The 13,569-nt window shown below is 46.4% G+C and overlaps 1 protein-coding gene across 1 annotated transcript in view; it reads right to left on the bottom strand.

Moving 5' to 3' along the window:
* CACNA1H (calcium voltage-gated channel subunit alpha1 H) overlaps positions 1-13,569 on the bottom strand; it is a 479,184-nt gene that overhangs the window by 133,740 nt on the left and 331,875 nt on the right. The window contains exons 8-9 of the mRNA XM_084642056.1: positions 5,475-5,567; positions 2,106-2,895 (exon numbers count right to left, since the gene is read on the bottom strand). Coding sequence (XP_084498182.1) covers positions 2,106-2,895; positions 5,475-5,567 — 883 coding nt within the window. The remainder of the gene's footprint in view (positions 1-2,105; positions 2,896-5,474; positions 5,568-13,569) is intronic.

Genomic DNA, 13,569 nt, shown 5'->3' with positions numbered 1-13,569 from the left:
TGTGGGGTCTTTTTATTTACTTTTTGTAGTTTTAGACTTTAGAGTTCAAGTTTTCCATCTTTTCTCTGCCACCTTGAGGGCTAGACACTGTTTTTTTTAAAAAAAGGAAGCTAAGAGTCTCTCATAATCCCATGATTCCAGCAGCTGGGGTTTTAAGAAAAGCAACAAATATTATGAAACTCACAATAAAACCGTGAGAGTCAGCAATGCTGAATGAGGCCACACACAACGTACAATTAGGGATACGTATGTTGAAAGAGTTCATGAGATGTGTGTGTGTTCAACATTAATGCTGTCCTTTCCCTGATTTAAAAGAGCTCTGAGTCTGCAGTAGCTTTGCAGCCCTGTACATTCCCCTGTGCAGGGAGAAACGGAAGACGAGGACGATTAGAGGATCCAAACTTATGTGGCTCTGCTGCTCCCACACCCCTCTGTTGAGTACGAGCATAGGCAACCATATCGCTCCCCACTGCACAGCAGAACCCCACAGGTTCTGCTGCCAGGGGGTCCACCGTGGAAGCAAGAGCGGGTTTTGGGGGTCTCTGTAAGAAGCTTCTTTTTCCATCTTTCTTTTCATTTACAGAGATTCATTTTCCTGTCCCCTTTTGGACTTGCGAATGAGCACATGGAATGGTGCAGCATGTAGAGTGGGCTCTCCCCTTTTAACCAAAGCCTCGAGAAACGTGCCCGAACGTGGGGCAAAACTCATGCAGCGTAGATGGCTGACATCCAAGCTTTCCTTGGAAGCCAGCTGCCCAGGAGGATATGCACAGAACAGCAAGAGAAACTACTCCAAAGGCAGCGGTTTACTTTGATAAATCAGTTTATCAGAGGCTGACAAGGAGCGAGACCGAGGGTTCGCAACATCAGGGACAAAAGATCAGAGATCGGAAATAAACGAAGCCACCAGGGCTGGCTGCTTCTGCTCGGAGAAGAACCTGCCAGGCTGCTGATTTGGAGGACCAGATGCTTTACAGTACCTTTCCTCTCGTCCATTCTATCCTCATTCATCACTGCCACACTGGAGACCAGATTCCAGGCAGTGGGTTTTCATTTTGGGTGGGAGTGAGGAGGGAAACTCAAGGGAACACTGTTCTCTGGGTGAAAAGCGACCAGCTGTTTGTTTCATAGCAGTGAGAAAGAGGCGGGCAGTCTTGCTGAGGGCTCACTGTCTGCGCATTCACGCAGTTTCAAACCAGCCAGCAAGCAGAAGGCAGGGCATAACAAAGTGTACAGTCCAGAACTTGCCTTATTCCTGGCTTCTCTGCTTACACTGTTCAGGAAATCTCCTATGTGGACCTATCTGCTCTCCAGTTAGCGCCCCACACCTTTCATGGCTTTGCCCTCATGTCACTGCTCCGGAGATTTCATCCGTTCCCCCCACTTGTCCCAATACAGCCTCCATGATTAACAATCCCTGATTCTTTCCTGTACTTGCAGCAGGTCTCAGTGTGGGCAAGGGGGCATTTTATATGGCAACAAACAGACAAACAAATATAAAATAGGAGCCCAAAGTACATCCTGTTCTGAACCCAATTTTGCAGGGACAAGCTCCTGGAAATCAGAGGGGAGAGGGACCGGGGAGAAAGTCTTCAAGTTTACAGCTGCACTAGTGCAACCTCATTGACCCAAACCCTGCAGTCTGCCCAGGATTCCCCACTAGCTTAAGAGAGGACTGTGGCTCTTCATGAGAAACAGTCAAACTGATTCTGACGGACTAAGAACCAGGCTGACCCTTCACCCACAGCTACGCGCTGGCTTCACTTTTTCTCCCCAGGATTTTTATTTTCCTCTGGGTTTCAACAGGGCCCCAATACAAAGCCTGTTCTCTCTCTTCAGCCTCCATTTTGCAGAACCAAGAAGTTGGGCTAGTCCTGATGTGCTTTAGACAAGCATGCAAACTCTTGGGTGGTTGGCTACCCTGAACCTGAACTCCGACCCCTGTGAGGTTCACCCATCCCCAGTTAGAAGAAAGGTCGGAGCTCGCATGAAGATATGAAATTGGGCTCTAGTTTGCCCTTGAAGACCCTTTCCTACAAATCCCATCTGACCATTCGCCCCTTGTCCACTAATTCCAAGCAGGACGTCAAATCCTTTGTTCTTACCATGCTCTCCCATCAGTTGATGGAGCTTCTCAAAAGGAGCTGCATTCACACTCACAGGGCTATTAACCATGGCCACAGGGGGGCTGCCACTTTCCTTCCCTTTGGGTACCGGGGCAGAACTGGCTTTGCTAGCTGGAGAAGGCAAGATGGTTGGATAATTCATATTGCCATGGTTGGTGGTGAGCCCAGCGGTCAGTTTAATACTTGCAGAGGCATTGGAAGACTTGCATTTCACCTGGGGTCCTTCGACGTGGCAGTCGGCATGGTAAATGCTATGGACAGACTCTGAATCCACATGAGGAGGAGGGCTATGCAGGTTGGGGGATGGAGATGGAAGCATCAGTTGGCTCCCAGACTTCATGGCCTTCAGCTCCAGGTCACAGATCTCAGGGTTGGAGCAGAGCCCCCGAGGGCTCCCATTGCTGACGTGGTAGTGATGGTGATGGTGGTGATGGTGGTGGATGAGGTGGTGGATGGAGGTGATGCGTTTTTTGCTTCTGCGGCTTTGCCCACTGGGGGCGCTGTTGGGGGTGACCTTTTTCCGGCGCTTGCTCTGCCAGTTGTTGTACAGGCGTAACGTCCGCCGCTTTACCTTCCTGAAGATGTGGCAGATATATTTGAGAAGCTCATCGTAGCAGCTGCCCGGCTCCGAGAAGCTGGCGATTGTGCTGTCGTTGGAGAGGTAGCGGGCACGCTGCTCCTTCATCAGCTGGTTCTCTCGCTGCTTTGTTTCAGAAAACTGTGTTGCTATCACAACCAGGCACAAGTTAATCATGAAGAAAGAGCCCACCTGGGGAAGCCAAGAAGAGAGGAATCAGCAATTTTACCAAGAGGCACCCACCAAACACACTCAATTGCCCCAGGGGAGTCACAAGATTTGCTGGGCTCATTTTAATATCAGGATTTGACCATCATGCTGAATACCCAGGACTGCTGTTGGAGAACCAAGTGCTGTATTAATTAATTTGCAGGTAAGCTCTTTTAAGCTATTTCAGAGGCAACGAGGGAGATCTTTACTTTTAAACACCCGGCCCTCAAACCCTAGACTGACATAGGTTATTGTGGGACTTGCAAAACAAAATTTAACCAAAGGACTGCCGAGAAGTACGCCATTTAATTAGCAAGCAGCTGGCCAACGTGCAGAGCGGAAGTTCTGTAGTCTGTGTTTCACTCTCTCTCTTGTACTGGAACTGCCAATATTTCCTCTTTTCCTTTTAACTAACTTACCTATTGGCATGATGTACTCTGATGTCTGAGACACCAGCCAGGATTCAAACCCCCCATTTGGAGAGTCCTTTCAGGTTTAGTCCCTCGTGACAAAGAGTAAAGGTGCTCCAGCAGAGAAGCAGTTAATAAATGCCTGCCAACCACATAGCTGATCCGCGCAGGGTCATAAAAGGAAAGGGGAAGCTGGTGCTAAGACAAAGGGAACGCCTACACTGGAGCTGTAATTTCCAGCTTGGGTAGACATACTTGCGCTAGCTCTGACCAAGGCAGTACACTAAAAATACCGTGTAGCTGCGGTGGTGCAGGCAGCGGGAAGGGCTAGCGGCCCCAGTACAATCCCACCCAAAACCCCTTGGAATGTACTCAGGTGTCCAGCCCATCCTGCCGCTTGTGCCACGGTGGCTACACTGCTATTTTTAGTGTGCTGACTCAATCAAAGCTAGTGCACCTACAGCTACCTGTGCTGGAAATTACACCCCCAGCTGCAGTGTAGGCATCACCCACTCTCCTCCCAGCTGGCTGACGCTGGGAAGTCCTTGTGTAGTCGCTACCCAGAGTTTGAGTCGAGGCGGTCTGAGTCAGAGGTTTGTCTCTCGAAATAAAGCAAGGCCTGAGGCAAGAGTTGTGAAATAACCTGCAGAGTTGGGATCTTTATTGGCCCTTCTCCAGCCAGTGAGTCCGCTCACTGGCCTACCCCCACTCGGAGCTGTATATGCATATTCATCTACACGTACAGGTGCCCAGAGACACTGCCACAGGTGCGCTGAAATCAGTCATTAACCAAAATGAAATCAGTAAATAAAAGCACCACTTGATGTCTGGTCTTTCTATGTACGTGTGTCCGAACGAAACACTTACCGTCTGTGTTCGGACAGTAGCTAGGATGCAGACTAAGACCCTTCTCCAGTCCGGTGACTTACATTTCATGGTCAAGAACGAAGCTCTACTTGCTTTCTATTCAGGTCACATTGCCTGATGGGAACATAGTATCCCTCTAAGAGGAGGGAGACAGGGCTAGCCAAGGGTAGTGGCACTTATAAGGAATTGTGAGGTTCTCCACAAGGACAGACCACAACTGACCCCCTCTCTTTGCTTTGCTGAAGGCCATGCTGGTGGATACGGTGTCATGCTGGCTTTGCCCCTTCTCTCCCTGCCCCTCCCTCTCACTTCCCTGGTTAGCACGCTGCAAAAGATCAACCTCAGGGAAACGTCCAGCATTCCTGTTCCGAGAACCAATGCACCGAGACTTAAAGTGACTCACATCAAGAGGTAGACTCAAGGTGCTGTTGCCTGTGTGCTGGGCTCAGCAGAAAATCTATGGCTTTAATCTGGGCCATTGTTCTATGCCTCCTCTGGAGAAATCACTGGGTTACTGATGTGCAGTGAAAATCTCCAGTCTTTAACTTCAGCCTGGGCGCTCTCTGGGAAGAACGAAGGGTGCCACCCTCGGTCCCAATTAGTCACCTTCTGGTTTTGCTGATGGGCTATGAACACGCAGAAATGTTCGAGGGAGTCCCGAATGGAAGCCCAGGTCTCCTGGTTCCCAGCCCTATGCACTAACCACCAGAGCACAGCAGCCTCAAAGCAAGTGCATGTACTTCTGTAAGTGTTGGAAATTATACCTATAGCTGCTGTGTAGATGTCTCAGGACATCTTGCTGCAGACATTTCTGCTAATAATCCGGCATCTGGGGTTCTACACAAATAGTTCCTTTCTAATACAAACAGATTGCCTTCTGGAATGTCAAGGAGGCTAGGGAGTGGGAAGCAAGAGACGTGTGCTGCTTATTCTCATTAGCAGTCCTGGCAACAAGACACAACAGCCAGGAGAAGTCAAGGTTATAAGATCGAGACTCGGAGAGCAAGAGAGAGGGAGGGGAGGGGCCTATATGGTTTGACAAGCCGCAGCAATGCATCCTATACGTTGCTAGGCAGGACAAAGCTTTTTGTGGCATAATCTCCCACCCGCAGCGTAAAACCACCTTTATGATGACACCCAGGGTTTGCAGAGTGTCCTCGTGGCCCGAATGACATGCTGATGGGGCCATAATCACAACACCTGGCTCTTCTCCAGGAAAGGGCCCTTACACAACTTTACCAATGAGGGGCGGGGGAGTGCGTGTGTCCAGTGAGTCATACTTACTATTATAAGCAATATAAAATATATAAAATTGTAAAAAGAATGCGCATCCATAACATAATACATGATGTCAACCCATCCTTCCAGGGTTATAACCTACGGGGAGAGAAAGAAGAGGAAAAAAGAATAAGTTACAATTAGGATCAGAGTTAATGTCAAACTTCTTGCGGACGCCTGTTACTTATCACTTCGCAAAGTCGGTCACTGTTCTCGCAGTAATTCTTTCCTCGCTGGCTTAGCATCACAGTAATAAGTGCTACACATGTGGCCAAGAGACTGGCCTAAGGTTTCAAAGGAATCAAGCATGATTCAAACTGATAAAACAACACAATGAAACAGCCGGAGCACGGGTTCAGAGCCAGCGCAAAGCAGAACTTAGAGAAGGCCCTGCAGCAAAGCTACAGACAGGGACATGAAATCTACCTTGGTCTGTTGGTTCCGTTGCCCTTAAAGTGAGATGCTCCTGATTTTAAAGAGGTTTTATTTTTTTACCTCAGTTCTTTGCAATATCTACTCCAAAGCTGACTATTAAAATCACATTATTGTTGGCACCGTGGCAAACTGAACGAAAGAAAGTTACTTAAATTAAATGGTGAATCAATTACATCCTTGTGTTTTCAATCTCTTATTCCTTAGGAAAGGAGCTGAGGATTTAATTAACACTAAGCAGCCAGTGTTCAGAGCAAAGTAACAGCCGCTGCATCATCCAAGCTATTTATTTAATTAAAATGCAGCCGCACATTCATTCAACATTTCACGCCCTGTGCTGGATCTGATCCTGCCTTCTTTGCACAACCAATACACCTGTTTCTGAATTTACTGGCGGTAAACTAGAGCCAGGGCCAAATTTTGTCCTCGGTTACACACCAGCCTTTGGACTAGCTCCATTCGGACTTAGATGATATTCCTCCAGAGTTACACCACATTTGAAATGGGGTAAATGAGATCCTTGATGGCCCTACAGTTACTCTTGATTGACACTGGTGTGAATGAGATCAGAATCAGGCCTAATGTGCGTATAGGCATATCTGCAGGTAGATTATAAAAGGACTCTGTAAAAAGTGCTGGTGACAGCCATTGAGAGAGAGTCAGTCTGACTTCTTCCACATTAGTTGGTATTGTATAAGTAGCCTTAAAGTGGGAGTATGGCATGTGCAAGGAATATAGGGTATGTCTACACTGCAATGTAAACCCAGGGTTCAAACTCAAGCTCAAGCCTAACCCGCCTTCTGTCTGCACACAAATCACACTAACCCAGGGCTTGGACCCAGGATCTCAGGACACCAAAGGGATGAAGGTTCTGACCCTGAGTCAAGCCAGGATCCAGGGTTCAAACCCTATTGCTCTGCAGTGTAGACGCAGCCCCACTGGACTTGTGCTTTGGGAGCCTGTCAATCCTATGGGCCAACTTTCTTTGTCTTCTGGACAGTCAAGTTTTCCCATGCTGCACCACGAACAAAGGGCTAGAGTGGCCACATTTTGGGAGGGCGCAAGGAAATCTGGGATATTGGTGGTTGGATTCAGGTCTGCGTATTGCAGTGTGGGTGCTGGAGTCCTGGGTTCGGGCCCAGGTTAGAAAATTCCTAACCTAGGTTTGACAATCAGTGTAGATGCTCAAGCCCTGGGTTCGCTAACCCAGAGTCCGCTGACTTGAGGTCCACTAACCCTGAGCCTACATTGCAGCGTAGACATTCCCATTGATATGTACATCCTTTCCTCCTTTGTTTTTCTAATGGAGCTGAAATAAACATGGGTCTTTGTTGTTTGATTTTATAAGCAACAGCATAACCGTTAGTGTTCTCACAACACTGGTACCCATGATCACCCCAAACCTGGTGGAATAGAAAGTTTCCATCATCTTGCCCCATCACTTCACTCTCCCTTGGTTTACACATGTGCTGAAGGGAAGATAGTTTAAAGAGACAGAAAACTACACACACCTGATTCTCTTCTCACTTCAGTCACTGGAAGTCAAGAGTAACTCTATCTGATTCAACAGTGTAAAACTGACATGACAGCAGGCTCAGGCTCTGAATCTGCTGTTTTCTGCCTTGTGTTGAATGTGGATGAAACATTTGCACAGAACAAAATTTCTTTCATCTGAGTCCCTGGCAGGCATGTGCCATGCCAGGAAGAGGATCGTCTCCAGCACTAATTGCTTGTGCTATTTCACAGGGAATCCAAGGAACTTAAGTTGGCAGCCAGCATGGTAATACAGTAAAAGCTTTGTTATCCGGCATGTTGGGGGCATGGAGGGTGCTGGTTAGTCAAAAATTCCGGTTAACTAAGAGTTATACTTACCAATGGAGGGAGGGAGGTTGGATGCAGGAGGGGGCTTAGGGCTGGGGCACGGGAGGGGGTGCGTGGCGTGGGCTCTGGGAGGGAGTTTGGTGTGGGGGGGGCTGGGGCAGGGGTTGGGGCACTGGAGGGGTTTTGGGGTGCCGGATCCGGTCAGCTCTTTCCTCTGGCAGCTCCCCGCAAGTGGTGACATGTCCCTTGGCTCCTAGGCAGAGGCGCGGCCAGGCAGCTCTACGCGTTGCGTCCGCGCAGGCACCACCCCCACAGCTCCCATTGGCCACGCTTCCTGGACAATGGGAGCTGTGGAGCCAGCACTCGGGGCCGGGCACAGGCAGTGCACGGAGCCCCCATGGTCGTTCCTCTGCCTAGGAGCAGTAGAACCATGTCGCTGTTTCCGGAGAGCCACATAGAGCCAAGCAGGGAGCTTGCCAGCCCTGTGCCAACCGGACTTTTAACAGCCCAGTCAGTGGTGCTGACAGGAGCCGCCAGGGTCCCTTTTTGACCAGGTGTTCCGGTCGAAAGCTGGACACCCGGCAACCCTATTGAAGATTTGTATTGGGAGATATCAGAAATACCGGTTTCTAGAGCTTTTTGGTCGATAAAGTGCAAGAGAACACAGCTTTTAATGTATATCAAACTGCTGCCAGTTACCCAAGAAGGCAGGCTCCACTGTAGTGCTCAAGGTTTTATTTGATACCCTCTCTCCCTTCTTTCAATGAGTCTTTTGGAGTCACGCTGTAACAGCTGTGGTAACAGGTGTTCTATCCACTTGGTGATGAAAAATGAGCCCAGGGACCCAAAACATATTGGCTGTACCTCTTCACTGAATTGGATTTTGGCTGGCAAACCTCAAATCGAATGTAGTAAAATGATTAAACGGCAGAGGCATCTCAACGACGGCCACTCTGCGGTCAAGTGCTTGGGGCACTATGAAGTGCAGTGCCTGAGAAACAGCTTCAGGAACTCGGGAGCGTGTGTGGTGAGGGAGAACTGAATCTACATTAATAGCGGGGTTTTTTTCTCGTGCATTACACATCATTTCCAGTTGCTGTCAATCGACACACCAGATTTCTGCTGCAGCGGGCCGAAAACACTCACCCAGCTCCCAGAATATTCAAGATGTAATTAGGACTTGCATTGCTGAGCCGCTTGTAAAATAACATGATGCAGACCGATAGGTGTGACTGGCTCCAGGTGGATTCATTCTCACAATGCACACACAATGTCAAATGCAGAAATACCCTTGGAAAATTTATTCCTGAGGGATTTCTAAGGTGGTTGGAACCAGGAACCACTGGAAATCTCATCAGCAACCTTGGTCCTCACAAGATGTCCAGCTCCTTTTTCTAATCATACAGGTAGGGCAAAATCCACCACGTGGATGCTTGTCTGAGCTGAAAGAAGCCTCTATACTTTTAGAGCCTCTCATTTACACTAAGGCCCCATTAGGCAACGCTGGCAGAGTAAAGGCTCAATGTGAGTTGAAATAGAATTTTCACCTGTTTTAATATAGGGAGAATCAGGCTCCAGGGCTTTTGTCCATCACTGGTTTAGATAAAATGAACTAAACAGGTTGATTCTTTGGAACAAACTGAGCTGTCCATAGTGAAATTCCAGAGTACGCTGGTGTAAATCCAAATCCAGTAACTATTAACTTTCATGGGATTGCTCTGGATTGATGGTGCTCATTGGAGAACAGAATTTGATCCCTTATTTACGTCCCCAGACCAAAAACAGTTGGAGATTAGGTCAAGAATACTCTATATTGCCCATAAAAATCTGATTTCTTTTCAGCACTGTACTGCCTATGACCCCTCCTTCGGGCACCCTGAATGTACTATCACCTACTCTATTAAATGGAAATTACTCCCCTCCTGCTTCCAGTCTCCTCTGTGATTAATCCAGTTGACACTAGCCCCATTTGTTCCTCCAAGCCCCTTTTAAATATCTTCCAAGGGCCCAAAGCACCTTTCCCAGTGCTTTGCAATCGTGTCAATCCGTGCTCAATAATTAAATTCGGTTCAAGTCAGAATCGTTCACAGACAGACGTATTAAACAGCCCCTCCAAAACGTACCAGTTCAAAGCCTCCCATAGATGCAACATGCAATTATTTATCAACAGAGATAAGGCAGCAAGAAACACGTTTCCTAATTCTGCTCTGATGAAAAAGATTTGTGCGAGATACGCAGCAAACCAAAAACGGCAGCTGGAGGGAAATAGCTGAAAGATTCAATTAAGATGATTGGCAAGCTAGTCTCGCAGGCCGCTGCCAATTGCAATAACATGCTAGAGAAGGAGAGGGAAAGAAAAGTTCCCCTTAGCATCAGGAAGGGATTTGGTTTATGAAGACTGACCTTCCTGGGCAGAAAATGGAGCTGTCATCCTAGGCAGATGAAGGTCCTATAGGACAGACACTGGATTATCCATCCAACCTCCCTGCCCGCTTTTACCACTCCCTTAACACTCATATGTATGTTGTCATCTTGGTGAGGGGTGGATTAAACCACCCAAATCCCAACAGAAGTGGTTGCTAAAACCCTGCATCTTGTCCCAGCAATTTACATGCCAGGGCCTGAATCTCTGCTCACATCAGTGCAAGGACTTGGTCCAAAGCTTGCTGGAACTAATGGAAAGACACGCTTTGACTTCATTTACCTTTGCCTCAGGCCCTAAATCAGAAGTTACTTGATGGCATTATCCTGGTGCACAATGGGCGAGAGAGGAGAATCACAACAACAAAGTCTCTCTGGGCCTGATTCCACGGTGCTTGAGTCTGCACCAGCGGGGTATACATTTTAGTCCACACTAGCGTGTCACACAATAACTGGCCCATGTGGATCCTGCTGGTGTGCACTAAAAGCTCCCTAGTGTGCACTAATGTAGCCCAGTTGCAAACAGCCCTATGTTACCATGCACTAGGGAAACTTTTAGTGGGTGCCACCAGGGTTCATATGGCCACTTAGCGCACGATATGCTAGCGTGCGTTAAAACGCGTACCCTTCTGGCGCAGAGTAACGCACTGCGTACACAAGCCCCTTAGGGCTCGTCTACACTAAAAATGTTCTGCTGGCACAGCCATACTGGTATAAACTATTCCGGCAAAGCCTCTCGTGGAGAGCCAGGTTATACCGACAGAAAGGAGGAGTTGGTGGTGCAGTTAAATCACCTCCTTGAACAACATAAGCTATACTGGCAAAAGGATTCTGTGTGTCTACACTAGGGTTTTTGCTAGGGGTTATGAGTTTTTCACACCCCTTGCTGACATAGCTAGGCCAGAAAAACTTTGTAGTGAAGACAAAACCTCAGTTATCCTGGGACTGCTTCTCCTGCTATGTTTACACTGTCGTAATGCCATTGATTTATAGCAGTGTAAGTGGGAGCAGAATCAGGCCTTCTGTTCAAGTCAATCAGAATCAGCCTAAGACTTTAGACCTAAAGTCACAAGGGAGCTGTAGATTAAAGCCAGTAGCTACTAACTCAGGCATCCTCGCTGTTCAATGGGAGACAGTTTACCTAGTTTTTTTCGGTCAGTCCCCAGATCACTTTAACTCTCTTTCTGGAATTATTTCTTACTGCGCGTCTACAAGTTTTCACCATAAAAGCATGGTCTCCAAGCTCTGCCAAAGTGTATGCAGAGACTTGGACACAGTCCAGCTCGAGGTCAAGTTTTTCTTCTCTTTAGTGTCACTTTTTGAAAGAGGGAAAAAACCCAAACCCCACACACTCCTTTAATTAGGAAAGTCAGTGTTACTTTTGAAACACTTAAGTCTTCTCGGTATATTATAAAGCACTAATGGTGAGTGCCAGATGGACTGCTGCAGATAGAAATGAACCTTGAAGTCCTGCTAATCAATGGAGAAGTTTGCAAAAACTACCTTGTGAAGGGAAGCCAACAAGCTAAGTACTAAATGCACGGCCTGCTAAATTCTGGCCTCATCCCTGGCACTAGATCTTAAACACTGGGAACCTCTGCTTTTGTAATCACTTGAACTAGCTTTACATGTAGAGCTGTTCTGACTATGTTTGGCAGGAAAATGTTGCCTAATAGTTAGATCAAGCTCTGACACCTTAGTCAAGACCCTTGCTTGTTCATTTCAAAAGTTTAGGACCTGATTCAGCAAAGCATTTAAGCATATGCTTGCCTTACTGAATCAGGGTCTAACACAGGATTGAATCCTAAACATTTGCAAAATGTTTTGAGATCCTTGCATGCCAGGATCATCTTAATTGATATATCAGTCAACATTTACATCTATATTCAAATATACACATTTCCACTCAGCCTTTCTAGCTGCTCAAGCTGGGTTCTTTTTGTGCAAGATGGAGACTATCTGCATCAGAATCCATTACGGTGATTAGACGGAGAGTCTGTGATCTGCTCTGTTTTTTACACTGCTTATCTCTCAATTTTGCTGGCCCCACTAGAAGGATTTTATGAACCTTGTCAAGATGAGTTTCGATGATATCATAAACTGTTGGAGCTAATTAATTACTGCGATGCTCTCAGTAAATTTACAAGGCCTTTAACATGCATTTTTGAAGGCCCTTTTTCTATGTATTTTGCCCTTTCATGGGCATATTGATTTGGCTAACAAGCTCTGAACAGTGAATAATGGAGTATTACTTTTCTGATGCAGCGTGCTTGGCAGCTAATCAAATCACGAACTATATTTTTCAAGTCCATTTCATAATTTTAATTATTTCCTCATGACACACGCTGTTAAGTAATCTCTACGGGCAGAAAAACAGCTTTTATTACTTTCTGAGTAATATCCTTTGAATAGGTATTCCTGCACTTTGAGGCTTGCCTTACTTTGCAAAGCATATTTAACCTTCTCGTTAAACTTGGGAGTCTTGCAGAGCGTCAATTTACTCTGAAAAGTGATTGCAAAAAAATCAGCATTGTGGAGCCTCATGTTCATTTTCTTTCAGTGACTCTGGATGAAATTCGCTCCATTTACAAATAAAAGGATGCTATCATTCTTTCCCCACCAATATCCAGCATTGCAAAGTCACACAGGCATCTGAAAGTTAAGCTGGGTTCTCTTTTTTCCCTCCTACAGCCAATGGAATCGTTCCCCAAATAGACACGTATTATATAATTGGACAGCTCAATAATACTCTTACCAGATCTCTAACACATTTAGTTGGGTCTAGGATTGGCGACAATATAGAAGATTGCACAAAATAGAAAGAACCCAGCTTGATTCTCAGATCCAATGCTGAGTTTTCAATGAGACACAGTCCCCTTGTGGCAAAAAAAAACCCCTAAACTAAAACAAAAAACACAAACTGTCCCAGGAGTGGCCTCTTAGCAGCCTCTGTTCTAGCACAGGGTCCCAGGAATTCTTATCACTGGGACTGTCAGGAAGGACAGTAAAATGGTGCAGTGTTGTCACAAAAGAAATGTTAAAATCTTATTAGATACCCAGAAATGCTCAGAAGTGATTAAAAAGTAACTTTTTCCCGCCCCATGCGAAACACAGATCGCTTCTATGCTAAGTTTCAAACATCAGCCATTTCCCCCCATAGCCCTGTTCAAAGAAAGGCTCCCTTTTAGGGCTGGATGATATGTTTCAACGACACCTTTTTTCCAGTGAAAAATGCAAATTTGGTGACACCAAAATATTAAGCAAATTTAGGGGGAGAAAACCCCAAACTTTCGGAAAATTTGAAGCGTTTCATTTTGATTTTTTTCAAAACAAATGCTTCTATTTTTTGATTCAAAATGGCCTTTCATTTCACTTTAAAAAATAAGAAATGTTTAAAAATGCTCAAAACCAAAACAATGTTTTGTTT

This window comes from Lepidochelys olivacea (assembly GCF_965140295.1).
Source record: "Lepidochelys olivacea isolate rLepOli2 genome assembly, chromosome: 10".
In the NCBI taxonomy this organism is placed as follows: domain Eukaryota; kingdom Metazoa; phylum Chordata; order Testudines; family Cheloniidae; genus Lepidochelys; species Lepidochelys olivacea.
Note: the sequence above shows the minus strand (reverse complement) of the source record. Positions and strands in the feature narration are given on the sequence as shown.